At 44.4% G+C, this 15,851-nt stretch overlaps 2 protein-coding genes across 7 annotated transcripts in view; one reads left to right on the forward strand and one right to left on the reverse strand.

Annotated features, from left to right (window-relative positions):
* The window catches only part of LOC107273920 (ras-specific guanine nucleotide-releasing factor 1), a 44,948-nt gene extending 35,940 nt beyond the window's left edge, over positions 1–9,008 (forward strand). Inside the window, exon 27 of the transcript XR_003061677.1 lies at positions 8,986–9,008. The gene's annotated coding sequence lies outside the window, so the exon portion shown is untranslated. The remainder of the gene's footprint in view (positions 1–8,985) is intronic.
* Positions 1–15,851, reverse strand: part of LOC107273924 (limbic system-associated membrane protein) — a 29,422-nt gene that overhangs the window by 2,420 nt on the left and 11,151 nt on the right. The window contains exons 3-8 of one of the 6 annotated variants that reach the window (XM_025091223.1): positions 8,063–8,238; positions 6,972–7,182; positions 6,705–6,816; positions 6,246–6,428; positions 2,109–2,214; positions 35–886 (exon numbers count right to left, since the gene is read on the reverse strand). In XM_025091223.1, coding sequence (XP_024946991.1) covers positions 755–886; positions 2,109–2,214; positions 6,246–6,428; positions 6,705–6,816; positions 6,972–7,182; positions 8,063–8,238 — 920 coding nt within the window. In that variant the 3' untranslated portion in view covers positions 35–754. Of the gene's footprint in view, positions 1–34; positions 887–2,108; positions 2,215–6,245; positions 6,429–6,704; positions 6,817–6,971; positions 7,183–8,062; positions 8,239–15,851 lie in introns of those variants that run through there. The other 5 variants (XM_025091226.1, XM_025091222.1, XM_015752576.2 and 2 more) reach the window with 5 other exon arrangements.

The following is a 15,851-nucleotide window of genomic DNA, read 5'->3' on the forward strand; positions in this document are numbered from 1 at the left end:
TCGCTCCGTTCATCCTTTTCAGATACATTCCTGCCAGCGTTTACTACGAAGGAGTGGTAGGATACAATGAGCAAGCGATCGTGTTTTTATTACACTCTCTCTCTCTCTCTCTCTCTCGCTCCGTTCATCCTTTTCAGATACATAGGCAAATGGAGATACGCAAAGGCGTGCCGCAACACGAGCACTCATACACGGGTCTCGTACAGCCGCAGACATTCGGGAGTAAGGAGAATTTGCTCCGAGTTATAGGAATTTTTGTGAGCCTGCGGCAAGTTCGGTATTTACGCCAACGAAATACCGTATCCGTTCGGCAACGGAAGCATAAAATATAGTAACAATAACTCACAATTCCTATTATACATACAATGGATATGTCACGCTCTCATGAGTTATTAAGTTGTTAATTCGTACAAGAGAATTCAAGTTTAGCATCAGCGTCCGTGTGTTCCGCATGTTTATTACCGTGAAGAATTGAAATTTTTCGAAGCAGAAGGTGAGTCCAGGCCGATATCCATGCACTACAGGTGTATCTGGTTACACTTGTCGGATCGCTTCCAGCTCGCGTGTGCTCGTTCGCACGGGTACAAGCTTCCCAAATGATCCACGCTCCAGAGGAAATTGCTAAAATTCTTCGAGATGAGACGTATTCGCGAGCCACCGAAAGCTTCCCATCTTCCGCCTTCTTTTCCTCTCCATTCGGCTCCATCGTCCCATCCTTGTGTCTTGCCTTATCTTCATTCTCCCCTCTTCGCTGCTACTTCTTTCCAGAAGAAACGAATGTCGCTCTAACAGACACGTTACCTTTCGTTCTTGTGGCCAGAAAGGAGGTTTGTTGGGTTATAGAAAATTGATCTGTTGTTACAGTATACATCTCAAAACAATAGTCCTATGTGAGTGGAAAGTAAAGGAAAAAAAGAATTTTTAAATTAGAAGATAGGAAGGCCAGCACACGTAGGAAGCAAATCGATGAACGGGGGCTTTAGAATGCTTGACTGTTTAAAAGAGGCATGGATGGAGGAGTTTTGAAGAAACTTAAATAGCGTTGAAAAAAGAAAGAACATAAAAGTATGAAAACTGCGTGTTTTTGGTGGTTCCGTTGGAAAGCATAATGGCGGGAGACTATTGTTCGCAGGAAATTGATGACATTATGCTCATCCGAGAGGCTGAAATTAAAACTCCAGGCGCTCGCAATACTTTGGCCACGATTTGGGAATATCGCCGGATAGGATAAACTCAATAATATCATGACGGCTCGTCAACACGTCTCAATGGGCAACCTTGTAGAATTATAGAGCATTACGCGGACGGTACCAGAGAAATTCGATAACAACACAGTGTTTCATTACGCGTGGCTCGATCGTCTTAAGTATAGAACTGATATCGTGAAAAAGCGCAATTTTTCGTCGACATTATACGATATCGTAATCGCATCAACGAACCGATATTAAAGACGTTCATGCATCCCAATTAATCGATAACGCGTAATCGATCGCTCGATGCGTCCCCATCGAGCAAACGGACACGCACGAGTTGGATGATTTCGAATCGCTTTTCTAATTATTCGGCATCAAAATGGGAAAAATGCTTCTCAAGTTTCGTCGTGGTACGCTGCTTCTTTGTCTCTCTCTCTCTCTCTCTCTCTCTCTCTCTCTCTCTCTCTCTCTCATTTCGTGGAATGTCTCTCATTTAGTAAATCATTCCCAGCTCACACGTTTCCTTCCTACCCAATTTTCATTTGATTCGACGTGTATCTCGTTGCAAGAGAAATTCGCCGCACAGCCCCAAACTTTCTCACAACCGAGCTCAACTTTACGTAGGTGGAGAAGAGTAGAAGGGGCGTTTTCTATCGCCACTCGATATCAAACGGTGTTCCTGTTGCGCAAGTCGCAGGACGTTTGTCTTTGATGGCTGCTTAAATGGAGAAAAAAGGGAAAGCGTTGCTTCCTCTTTTGTTTGCCTGACACCGAGGCTCAGCATAAGTGGGAATGGGGAAACGTGAGGTAAAGGAAGTCGAGAGTGGGGACAGGGTGTGAGAGGTCAGCGAGTGACTCAAAGTATGAAGGACCTGCTGAAGAAACGATTAACGAAGAACTCCGTCGAGCAGTCACCTTGCGAAAGATCCCGCGTGCACGAGCAATAAAAGCAGGGCGAGAGTTCGTGTCGCAGCTCCGCTCTTGCTTGAATTTCCGTGCTGCATCGCCGCCGGGTGCTCCCCTGTGAACCAAGAGCACCACAAAGCATTAATTATTACTAGTTAGCGGATTAGCCCAAGACGGAAGGAGGACATGGGAAAAGCCACGGGCTCCTCCTCCCTCGAGAGAAAATCGCTAAGGACTATCATGTTAAAGCTTTATGACCATGATGGCTCCTGTGAATGGCTTATTATGATATTTTCTACCGTTCTCATGCCATCACTCTTGTCTCCTCTTACATCCTCTCTCACAACTTGTCTAATCGGAAGGAACTCTCTCACTCTCTCGTCTTCCTTCTGCATTGTAAAAGTATTGCAGCAGTTGTTTTCTCAGTAGTTATTTTCCAAGGCATTTTTACCCTCCACTGTATCTGAGCTTCCTACTCCTAGTTCAGTTCGAGAAGCGCGTTTTCCTACGTGTATAACACGAAGTCTTTCGTGTGGTTGCGATCGTTTTTAGGCTTTTGAATTATGAAATTTCGAAGCAACAGTGTCCTCGGTAGCTCGTCTGCAGGGAAGCTAAGATCCCGAAGGACCCTCACATTATTCATAACCGAACTATACGAAAAGCGTTCACCGACGATAGAAGCGCACATTTTTTGGTGAAACGTGCACTGGCATTTTATGAAAAAAATGGACGGTTTTCAAAAGAGCAAGAGGTCGAGCCAAGAGAGTGTTGGGATATAAGAGGATGAGAGGCACGAAAGGTCGAAAAGTGAAGGCTAAGAACGCATCTGATAGCGGGATAGTAGAAACTGTCGAAGATCGAACAATGGGATTGTATACACGGATTTGGAGGATCGAGGGATACTTTAACTTTACGTTGAAGAGAATCGATGAAAGAGCGAAACGAGTTGGATACTGATATGAACGAATTCATTGCAATTTTCAAATTCAATTTTACTCGCACCAACGGCAGTCATTTGCGATTTTATGTTTCCGATGAAAAAATCCTATTGTTCCTATTGTCCGGGTACACCTTATTTTACCGAGTCGCCCGATACAACCGGCAATAAATGTTCCTTCGTATATCTTTAGAACGATTAAAAGAGAATCGCTATTAACCTCAAATTGCAATTCCGGCAGCAAGCTCATTACTGTACCCACGGTATCGGAAAAACTTCCCATTGACCACGGCCATTATACAGTGACGCATCAATAGCTTAATAAAAGGAAAAAGATAAAAAATGAGAAAAGCAAGAGCACGTATAATTTAATTAGCTGCCTTAGGCAAACCGACACGCGTTATATGGCCTCTGTTCCCTCGTTGCTGATTGTCATTCGTAAGTCCTTTCATTAAACATAATGAGTACGGCAGTCCGCCAATGCGATTCCTACTCTCATTAGCTGTCCTCAAAGTGTATCGAGGACCTGGATGCCGAGTGCGGACACAGCATTATCCCTCGCGTTCCTCTCGATCCCTTGCTTGTTGTTGCTCGACCGCGTATACACGTTGTCGTCCATGTAGATTTATGATAGACCTACAAGGGATGTCTCTGGAAAGTTCAGCAATCCGACTCACTGCAGACTTTAAATGTAAACTTTGCGATTACGAGAAAAATCTATGTCCAGTCTGCGTACAATAGGTTATCAGGTAGACTACCGACTACTACGCTGCGCTTGCGAGCGACGTATCGCGTATGCCCTACTGGTAGTCTGGTTTATATACCGACCGTGCGAGCTACCAAATCTTGCAACCACCTTCTGCAACCTCCGGCTAATCATTGCCATCTTACACGAACGTGAGAAACCATATGAGAATACGTGCCCATCTAGTTAGTAAGAATTAGTACTGAGGATGGCATCGGTTGACGAGTAAATAAGGCAAAGCGAAAGAACGAGAGAAAGTGAAAGAAAGGTGATGCGTATACTGGGGGGAGCGTACAGCCCTTCCTCTGGCACTTATTGAATCAAAAGTCACGGACGCGGAACGAGTGAATGAGAGGGTTTTCGAAAGTTCGATGTTTCTCGGTGACAGATGTATTGAAACTTTCTCATGGTCCTAGGAGAATTGGGTGGGCCGAAAAGTGCCGAATTGACAAAGCGAATCGCGACAATTAAGCAAGGAGCTCATTGCAAACCTGACTTCTGCAGGCACTCGAAGAAGCAGGGCTATTGTTTTCCTGTTTTCGTACAGAACATTCTCAATCCACGTCTACAGCATCTCTAATCCATACTCCGAAGCTCCCTCGAGACTTTCCAACCCCTCGGTAAATCTACCACGAGACAAGCTAACTCGAGCAGTCGATTATTCCAACGCGATAGGCACTAGTACTACTACTACCACTGGCAGTAACGCTACCTGCTTCGACCATAGCACCGTTCGCCGGATACATTCGAACCGATAGCGAGCAGTCGACTTGAAGAAATGCGATTGTTCTTGTAAAAGGGGACTCTGTCGAATAAACTGCGAGACGCGTCTTAATCTTCCTCTTCCACTGTGTCAATCCTCTCCTGTCCCGGCACGTCTGATAAAACAGTGGCGCTGCCAATATTTTTCTTTCCTCGCGTTCCTCGCACCGGCTATACTGTACAACACTGGGTAGGGGCGGGAGGGGCGCAGTTCATTTCTCACGACGAGCTCGAAAAATACGAGCACTGATTTAGCATTGTCGTGAACTGTCGCCGCCATTCCTCAGAGTGGTGTTTAATTATGCGCTGCACGTACCGCGATGCCGGAGCAGCTATGTCAGACGCCTTTATCATACGACGGCAACCCTTTTAACACTTTTACAACGAACCGCCACATTCTCCTATAGCTGCAAGTAGCCATAGCGAGACCCTGGCCCACTGCAGTGGTCATGACCATCTCGCTACCCTTTGTCTGGACTGGTACAACTAGCAGAAAGCTTTTTTCTCTATAATTCGAGCATACTCGCGAAATTCGTCAAGGATCTGTTTTTTTTTTTTTTGGCAGCATTTTCAATGGATTACAGCGAGAGAAGAAAAACATCCTGCTCAGCATCGACTTTTGACAATTGTTTCGGAACGAACAACCATTTTCAAACTGACTTAATAACGTTGCTATTGTTTTGTGTGAAAATGAATTGCAAAGACGGCTCTTCTGCTCCGATCAGTCAACGAAAAGATGTTTTGAATTTTTTATTTAGGATTCGAAACGATTGGAACTGCGCTCGATAAAATGAACAAAGAGTTCGCAGAGTATCTAACAAGATCAAGAAGAGCCAGAAATGGGATCTGGAAGAAGATAGGAAGGCCGCTTGTTTCCAGAATAATGTAGGTATATAGTACGTGTGCGTACATACCTAAATCGAGGCGTATGCTCTCCTAGCGAAAGGGGCTTGGGAGTAGAGCTGACAGGGATTTGCATGGGACAATATCTCGACTGATTTATCCCTCGAGCTAGAATTTCGGTGGCAGAGGAGAGGAAGAGCGAGAAGGAGAGTAGACTTATCTGAAGGATTTATTTCGGCGGTGCCTTACGCGGTGCCCAAAATGGAACGAGGAAGACCCGGGGAGCTCCTGGCGGCAGTACCGTCGCCGCGACTGGCGTCGTTCCTTGCCGCGCGTTTATGACTCCTGCCCTTTAGTTTATCGGCGTCCATGAAATTTATGGGAACCGTAAACTTAGACTCCTCTATTTACTTCGATTGCCAAGACACCGGCTACTCGTACTTTGCCTTCGTCGGCATCATTCTTGCCTTCTGGACTCATCGGCAGAATCACAACCACATCCGAGAACATTACACCTTTAACTTGTTACTTCTGTCCATCGGCCGATAATCCTATATCTCCTATTCCACGTTTTCAGCAAAGTCAGGCTCGACCAAAAGGGCGACCGCCGTCAAAGCCAATCCTTCTTTCGATTTTCTTTATCCCTTGGTCAGAAATGACTTTTCCAACAGCTCGTAAGAGAGTTATCTGAGCAAAGGCTGGATATGGCCACCAGGATCGACAGTGTCGCTACGAATTGCTCTTGTTTTTCTCACGGTAAAACGAAAAAAAAAAAGATATAATGAAAAATTCAAGAAAATATGTACTCGTAAGGTTACAGCGTGAGAACGGAAGGCACAGAGATATATACAAGACTCACCCACCATTGAGTACGTGTACGAGGACACTGGCCGATTCTGCCGTGGAAGGTGCACAGGTGTAATTTCCAGAATCAGCCGGAACTGCGCGGGATATCAAAATTCGTGAGGTTCGCGTTTGCTTTTCCGTCACAACGTTGATCCCACCTCGTTGACTGTAGTTTATCACGTGCTCGCCCCTGTACCTTCGAATTTGAAAAAAAAAAAAAAACAGCTTGCGTCAGTTCACCGTCGCAGCGTTACCCGCCATCCCACTGAATAGATAGTATGAAAAATGTGCCCTCGCATTTACCGATGGTAATCGTCGACGTTCAATTTACCGAACTGGATAGCTCACTTGTTATACGTATAATAATCAACGTGTCAGCCACATGCTACTAAAGCGTTTGGGATTTGTCGTGACGTCTCTGCCGTATAAGCATGTGTCTGGAAGGCTACCGTGACAAGCGAATTAGACTCACCAGAAAATGAAGGATGGCGGTTCTGGTGTTTGCAGTACGACGCAGGTCAAGTTGATATCGCTTCCGCTCCTGATGTATAGTTCCGGGTTTCCAATGATCATTGCCTTCGACACTGTGCACACAAAACCTCTGTTTTCGATATGCACATAAGTAAACGTGTGCCTAACGTAGGACTTTTCCCTTCTCCCTTTAGGATGCTACTCGGATTACATATTTCACTGAATCGCCCCGAAGGAACGAAAGAGAAGAAAAATCCTTCTTACTAACCGACTACGCTCAATCTGTAGGCGAGACTGATCTTCGGCTCGGTCGATACTTGACATTCGTATGTACCGCTGTCGCGGACCTGCGGCGAGCTGATCTTGAGAGTCCACTCGTCGCTCCCGTCGCTGTGTAACGATTGAAATCGCTGATCATTCGTGTAGGTCAGGATCCCCACAGTCAGGATATGCAGATCTCTTTTCCTAATCCAGGAAACCTACGTATACGTCACATTAAGTTAAATCCGCGTACGGTAGGTATCAAGTATTTATCTACCATTAAATCAACTCTTTCTATCGTGTTAAAGCACTACGACGTTTCTGATGAATATTTACAAGGCATTTAAATACTAGAGATTATCGTCGCTTCGGCAAACTTCGGAAACGTAATGCTTTACTCGAAAATCATTTTGATCCTCATTTTTCGAATGGATAGAAACGCCAGACTTGCGGACGAGCATACGGCGCCAGGGAAATTTGATTTGTTGTCGATTACGATCGACTATTGCCGATTCGAACGATTTAGGCGAGAGAGGCCAACTCCGCACGTCACAGAGTGATGCATGGTAAGGCAGATAACGCAGAACGTCACTATTCAGCGGATGCCGCGACCCGGCCATCCGGCCACGCATCTAGCCGCGAAATTACTCGAGCCCGAACACCCCCTTTAACGATCCGTTCATCGCTTTCGAGCTGCCCGCCTAACGTCGTAGTTATCCTGGCGCCGTTCGCTCGCTTTGAATATATATATACGAGCTTCGAAAAGAAAATATAATAGTTCAAAAAGCTCAATGAAGGAAATGCTTTCGTCAGACTTTGATGTTACGTCAATGTGCATCGAACTACAACCCAAGTAAAATATCGATGAGTTAACGCTGGGAAAAAAGGATTTACGTGAGAAACGTAAAATCCAATTTCTCCGATTCCAATCGCGTGTACATCTAATTCGACACTAACGAACTGACGGGATGAAGAAATATTACATCGAAACTCTGTGCGTCTTAATCCTTACGTTAATCTCTTGGAAATAACCAATATAATATTAATATGGATTGATTTACTTTATGAAGAAAGTTAATATCAGTGAGCAAGACTTACCGCGCGATCACCAAGATTTCGTACTCTGCAGTGTAAATACGCCGACTGACCAACCGTCGTCGTAGTGTCTCTTCTTGTCGTGTTGTCGAAGTAGGGTTGACTGAAGGGCTGCTCCCAAAAGGAAGAAGGATGATGCTCGACGACCGATCCACCGCTACCGCCTTTGGCAGCGCATTCTGCGACAGAAGGACAGAGGCACTTTCTCAACGAACGAGATATGAAATCTCATCAGTTACAGATAAAGAATCGATTAACCGAATCCTATCGACTTTGCTCCTTGGAGAGCTCTATATTCTGAGAGATACTATACAATCAATAGCTGTCTAATGCCAGGAAAGTGATAGCCTTGAGTTCCATGTCCGTTCCAATATGTCCCACTAGGTATATATGTAACATGGGCCTGGCTATGCCCTAGAACGTACGTTATCATAGGTATGATATCCATCCCCGATGCTTGCTGCGTGTTAAACCTACTTATTCGAGCAGCCAGCAGCGCTACCCTATGGCAGCTGCCATTTGACTTCGATGTAAATTTGGTTGCTCCAGTTTCTAGTGGTGACCACCAAGAACCTTACTTGAGGAGGGTCAGAGGGAAAAGAACGTGTGGTTCGCGCTCTCGGTCATGTTGATTCCGCCCGCCAGTTTATCTTGCTAGTTGCGACGTAGACTAATGTTGGTTCGTTGATCGATAGGAGACGACGAATCGAGACCCGCTGACCACGCTTTATTCCGTAATAATATCGATTGCCGAAAAAAAATCAAATGATGATGCTCAGGGTACTGCTGCTGCTGCTTCGGTCTGCCAGGAAGTATACGCGCGACTACCCGACAAACTTATTGAGAAAGTTCTTTGAACGCGATATATATATATGTATATATACTTTCGTTTCCGCTTCCACCAACATTTACATTTTCATTTTCAGGTTCAAATTGAAGTGCTAGCAAGAGAAGGAATGGGAGGAACTTATTAAAAATCGAGCTGTACCGGCACGAGCTTGCGCGAAGTAAGTTTGGCTAAGTAGGGAAACCCACTTTGGAAATACTCGAGTCACTCGAAAGCCCGGTGCCGTTTGCTAATGACGTCAGACCACAAGCATCCGCTGGTTGATGGATGTCTACCCGGCGAGCCCGAAACGATGGGCACTGCCAGAGGCTGAACCATGTTCTTTTTACTTGGAACTTATAGATCGACTCTGACCTTCCGGGCTTTTATCCTTCTCTTTGGCCTTTCAGTCGCCGAGAACACTTTACTTGCCCCTGTCCCTATTCATATCCATATCCCTGCTGTCCTTATTTCTGTAACCGATCCTAAGCTCCGCGGCATAACAACGTTTCATTAGTTATTCTCCGCGGTGTGGTTAGACACGTTAAGCGTCCGACACGAACGTGGTAGAAATTTGAAGATGTGGTCCAGGGCGCGCGTGCACATATGTCGAACGGACCTTTGCCCATTGAACTTTCGACAGCTCGAGCCTTCGACCCACAGAGTGCGTGACTACGTATACCAAGAAGCTCAACGAAAAAAAAAAGGAAAACTCGCGTGATCGATGTTCTGTTCAGTGATTTTTTTCCCTGACACTTTCTCTCTCGTCTCTCATCATGTTCATCTTCGACTAGAAACCTTCCGACGCGATAAAAAAAGAGCCCAAGTTTTCCCATTTTCATCCGAAAATCTTCAATTGTATCGACCGATCGCATCATATCGATCAAACTCAGTTGCAAGTGACTGCGTACATCGAAATAACATTAAACGAATGAAAGCAAAGGTTTCGAATTTCCGAATATCGCTATTTTTTGGATTTAATCGACAGAACTATTTCTGAAAACTGTCAGGAACTCTAGAACTCTCCCGGAGACAAGCAGAACTCTAATGTTCTTTTATTAATTTTCTTAATGAGGGGCCAACTTCACGGAGGTCGGGCTCTGTCGCCGACCCAGACAACTGCGACGTGACTTTGACATTTGATACGTAAAACATTAAACTTTTAGTACAAAACCTGAAAAAAAAGTTTTTTTTTTCATACTAGAAATATCGAACAACAAAGTACTCGAAATGTCATTTCAAAATAAATGTAATTACAGAAGCTGAAGTTACAAAGTGACAGCCTGGTAGGAGTAGGGTTAAACGAGACCTTTAAGATGAGGGTGTTACAAAGAAAATATCATCAAGTAAATTGAACGTTAGTTTTTCTTGGTCTCGTTTGGTCTTTCTGTAATTGTCAGCAAGTTAAACCCACTCCATTAGGAAACAAAGTTTAAGCTCACGAAGTTAGATGAAAATACGCCCTCGACGGGGCCTACGCGAAACTCATCACTGATAAAGAAGTACAATGCGCGAAAGATTATAATACATAGGGCGCGTCGATTGTTCGACCTAATCCGAACCAATGTCACTGTGACTTCGACAATATCCCCCGAAACTCCCGTTTGCGAATGCCGGCACATTTATCAGTAATTTATAAAGGGACTCGGCGGTGAAGCTCGTAGTCAAAGCGTAATTGCCTTCTTTCATTATGATGCAGATAGGTATGCTAAAGTCAAGCACGTTTGTCGTCTCGTTTTATCGTTTCGATCTTTCGAAAATTCTTCTGTCCTTGCATTGTCTCATCTCGCAACGCGTACCGTGCAGTATGCATACAACGTCAAGCGACGATGGCAACAATTACGACGGTTACGAGTCTCTGCGGGCTTGACAGCGAGGACCAGGACGATCATCGTTAAGCGAAGATGTACGACTCGTCGTTACCGGGCCAAAGTGATGCGTCTTCTCCTCTTTCATCCGTCATTCACAATCCTCCGAAATGATCTGTTGTATATGCGCTCTATACTGGCAAGCCAAAATCTTGGCAATCAACGAGACTGAAGCCTCGAGGCCAAAAGGGAAAAGTTATTAGACTTTTTAATGAACAGCAAAACTTGCGAAAAGGAAGAAACTGCCAATTTTTAAAGAGTCTCAGAGTTTCTTTCGGAAGATGGTAAATCGAAAGAGGTAAGACAAGGATGACGATAGGCCAAAGAATATGACGTGCCACCGCTACGAATAATAATATAGCTTCAAATACCGAGGGAGTAAAAGTGCACAACAGCTGCTGGACGAAACGGGCCGAGTTCCCACAAGGGGCAGAGACATCGGGTCGATGAGAAACTGGGAAAGATTTGGAAGCTCGTCAAAAAATGTTTTGAGAATACTCCAACTTAGTAGAACATAGCGAGTTTTGGAAAAACGTAAAGGAGTCATCGGTGGAACGTTAAGCGGCCATTCTTGTTCGGCTTAGATCACCAACTTCATACATTCTACTTTGAATATCTAGTTAATTGTGACTCTCAATAAAGATAACCTAGTAAATTTCGATGCACACTTTTTTACGGAGAAATGCATCTCGCATTTTTCGCGTTGTCTTTGTTTCCCTTCTCATAATCTTTTTCTCCGAATAATTTTATCATAGCAGCCGTTTCGGTGGCAGAGTACTATATGTATATAAAACATACGTTGCACTCATTAGTCATTGCTATCTAGATCTACAGAGAACTACGCACCCCGCTCTGGTTCTATTTCAGTTGTGGCAATAATAATAATAATAATAATAATAATAATGGGAGTTTATTGGAATTTTTAGGCGCGCGACAATGGCAGGAAGAGATATAGCGAACACCCATATACTCAGAACAGAATACGACTTGTAATGAATATAGATATGGATACGTAGAGACTGGAAGCATAGAAGCAGGGAAGCACATACTACCGGGAGCCTCGACAATAGGTAACGTCAAAAATATTGCTTCCAATAACAGGCTGGGATATTTTCTGGGGTAGAATATGCCGATCGACGGAATTTTAATAAACGAGTTTTGCGGAGCACCGGCACCGGCGACTAGTCGAGCGTGAGCAAAGTTATTTCTTTCCTTTGAGAATTTTAGGAATCCGAATATTCCTGCTGGTTAAGATGTCGCAAACCATATCTTACGATTCTTTGTGTTCTACGGTGTGGGTGATTCCGAATGTGAATTTAGCAAACGCACCGCAGTTGTCCATAGTCAAATGACATGATTGTTGCATTGAATTCGTATAGGCTTTCGTCTAAATAGTGCGTTCGACCTCGATATAACTATAAATGGCCATAGAGCGCATCGCATGTCTCGTGTCATTAGGGACAATAGGGGACACCAGGGACACGGCACGAGAGATTGTCGTTACGTCGACACAATCACGAGGTTCGAAAATCCCAGGTAGAAACGTCAGAAAGAGGAAAGGCAGTACAAATTTATTTTATGCTTTAGGTATCAAGAGTTTAGAAGAATCAAACGTTTAAAGTACTAGGGCGTTGGATTTTGAGATAGCGAGAGAACGTGAATTTTTAGAATAGGGTGCACAGCTGTTTTGAATGGAGGTCCAGTTCCTGGTGTCCCGATCATCTCGAGACTATACGGAGACTCGAGCCGTCAGAAGAATCTACCGTGAACGGAAGACACAAATTGACACGTCGATCGTTCAAGTTTTAGGTTGTTTCACGTACAACCTGGAATTGGACAGCTACGACGGTTTGTGCTTCGCGTTTCGTCTTGGCGGCTCTTGGCTTCGAGATCCGAGATCGGCTGAACTGGGCCGCGTTTTCCTCGAAGTCCGTGGCAATTTCGTCAATTCGCAGCACGAAGAGGCAGGAACAAGAACTGTCACGGGCAAACGTTCGGTCAATTATAAGTTACTTTGGAACGTGCCTCGCGTACGAAGAATCGAGATCTCAGGACAGAGAATCTAAAGATAAGACATGGACGCTGAGAGGCACGAGGGGAAACTATGGAATTGCTGATGAGAGCTGCTACTACTGCGCTAGCACCAAGTAAACAGTACTTTGGTATTAAACCGAAAAGCTACCAACTTTTCCCTTTCATCTCGCTTCCTCTTTGTCTCGCTCATTTACTCATTCGTTCTCCATGAGCGGTGATGTCTGCGTGGCCACCTAGTTCTACAATATTACGTATAGATAATCGCGCGCCACCGTACCACATCCTACATCTAGTCAAATACTCGGTCCAACATCCAGCATCCCCGTTTTCCGTCGACCTTAGCCCTTTTCGTATCTTTCATCCTGGCCATTTGCGATTTCGCTGACGTGATATTGAAAGAGTATCATGAAAATTCACCAAATACAATGGAATGAAGGCGATAGCTTCTGCGGACACCACCACCCACCACGAGGCGAACTTTTCTCTTTTAGCCGAGCTTTGGTCCCCTTTATCTTTGAAACGCGGACAAGCTGGGCTCTGTTTTACCTGTTTCGGTCGATAACTGTCGTGCGCCGGGACTGTAGTTTCGAGGAATCAGTCTTTAATACGACGTCTGAAGTAATACATTTCTCTTGAGAAATGCCGAGAAATACGAAAACAAATATCCACGAATTGCATCAGGATAAAAACATGACCAGGTTTGCTTTTGGTTAGTGCAGTGCACGATGTTCTTGATACCGATGATATCTGACTTAATGGTTCTTAAGTATTTGGTAATAATTCGAGTTCAATGACGATTAGTGAGAGAGTAAGCGAGAAGTAAGCGTGATCCAATTCGACGAAGAGAATGGAGGACAGGGAGGTGGAAAGGACAGTAAATAATTCATTCCTGGCTCACGTCCAATAGATTTAACTCCCTTGTCATAACAGGAATGTAGATGCGATGGAAGGTTCGCTCGGGTCTCGCGGGCTAACGAAGCCTCTAAACTAAAAGAAGCAAAGTGCCGCTCAAAGGGGGTGGACCGATGTGGGTAATTGGGACCGAGTACGGGAAAGTCGATAAAGACATTCCCAAAGCTAAGTACGAATCGAAAATCATACGTGGAAAAGGGAGGAGTCTACATGAAAAAAGGGAAAGAAAAATGAAAGTAGGAAAGTTGAGCATAGGCCAGTATTACGACGCGCTGAAGCTGCACTACGGGAACAAGGTGCACGGAGATACAGATGAAAATGGGAGATCGTTTAACGACGCAACGGAGAGCGAAACACAGTGAACCAAAGTCGGCCGCGCGTATCAATAAGTATTTGCCAGGTTGGCTAAGTTCAATCATAAACTTTCCTTGCGCGATCCTGCCCACGAAAGCGATACCATTTTGACGCTTGTTTGAGATAAACAAATAACGAAAGATTAAATCTCAAGAGGCAAAGAATAATCGTAAATATCATTGAAAGCTTTGCCAACAAAAATTGGATGCCCGTAATTGAATTACTCGTCCCGTAGACGAGGTAGGGACAAAAAATTGTGCGCCGAATATAAAATTGTAATTACGCCAAGGCAGAAAGAGACTTTACAAAAATGATGTACTTAACGCGAGGCAATTTGGTAAATGCTCGCATTAAGGTTAACCCTCGAATGCAGAGTGGAAGCAACAACAGTTGCAAGAGGAGTCGTTCTAAGACCTCAGCGCGTGGAGACGTGTGTGGGAGTGAGGTCGAGCAAGAGAGAACGAGCAAGAATCCTTCTCGAATGCACAGGAAACCTTTTCGATTGAGCGTCACATCGTAAACTGAAAGCACACGGCGCCGGTAAGTGCTTCGCAGTATTGCTCGAAAGAAGTAACGTTGCCTTAAGGCACATCCTTATAAGAGACACTCTTCCTTCCTTGTGCTTTCGTGCTTTCGTGCTCCGTGTTCACATTAATACTCATATAATAGTGCTCGACAAACCTGCCAGCACTAAGAAGGATCAATGATTTCCATGGGGGTCCAGTTTTACTCCCTGCCCCACCCCGCTCCTTTTTCCTCCATGGTACCCTCTCCTATGTACAGTACTACGTATATACTACGTACGAAACCTCCAAAGAAGAGTCACGTCACAGGGGCTGTACGTAGGCTGTGAAACGAATTCTACGAGCGTGAGTTAAACCGCCAAAGAGAACCAGGAAACGCCTGGGTAACTGCTACTGGCTGGAGAACTCTTGTAGCGGCAGTGTTAAATAAAGGAATAAGAGAAAGAAAAAAGAAATAGAAGGAATAAGAAGTAGACTGTATTTGGCGCCTTGTTTACCGTTTAGAGATTAGGGATAAGCACATGCCCCCCTCCCACCCTCTAGATGGGAATAATAAGAATAATTTCTGATCGAAAGAAAAAGCAGACGGACGTGTTGAGGGCAGAAGATCCGAACTCTATGTACGAGACATTTACAATTAGTCAATATAATTGATTCCATCGTACGTTTTTCAATGATTCACTGCATCGCAAAATACTGAATGAGATTGATTCAGTTAGAGTAAGGCGTCATGACGCGGTTAGTCTGCAGCTTTGCTCGAGTGTTTGCAAAGCCGTTATAGTAGCGTACAATATAACGAGTATGATGACGTATGTATGAAATGTAAATGACTGTGTTCAAGAGGAGAGTGTCACAATAAAAACTAAGAGAAAGTAGAGGAACCTTTAAGACAGATTCTTCGGCAATAAGAGATGAAAAGCGATAGAGAAAGGTCGCAGAGAGAGAGAGAGAGAGAGAGAGAGAGAGGGAGGAGCGCGAGATAGGTATATCTACTTGGCCCCAAGCTAACGGCCCGACAAAATCAATAAATAAACTTATCAACAAACTTATCAAAGAAGAGGGAGCGCGCGCGTTCGTCGATAGGTATTTTACGAGGAAATTTACGTCGAGTGGAGATTCGAGCTATATTCGTAATTTCCACTCAATCAGCTACGACTAGATCGATAGGGTGTCCCGATTAAAAAGGAAAGCGAGTCAATCTACTCGGATATTCGATGAACCTTTGTATTTTCCACTGAAAATGTACATTATTTTTTTTTTTTTTTTTTTTTTTC

This window comes from Cephus cinctus, unplaced genomic scaffold (assembly GCF_000341935.2).
Source record: "Cephus cinctus unplaced genomic scaffold, Ccin1 Ccin1_scaffold1880, whole genome shotgun sequence".
Lineage (NCBI taxonomy): Eukaryota > Metazoa > Arthropoda > Insecta > Hymenoptera > Cephidae > Cephus > Cephus cinctus.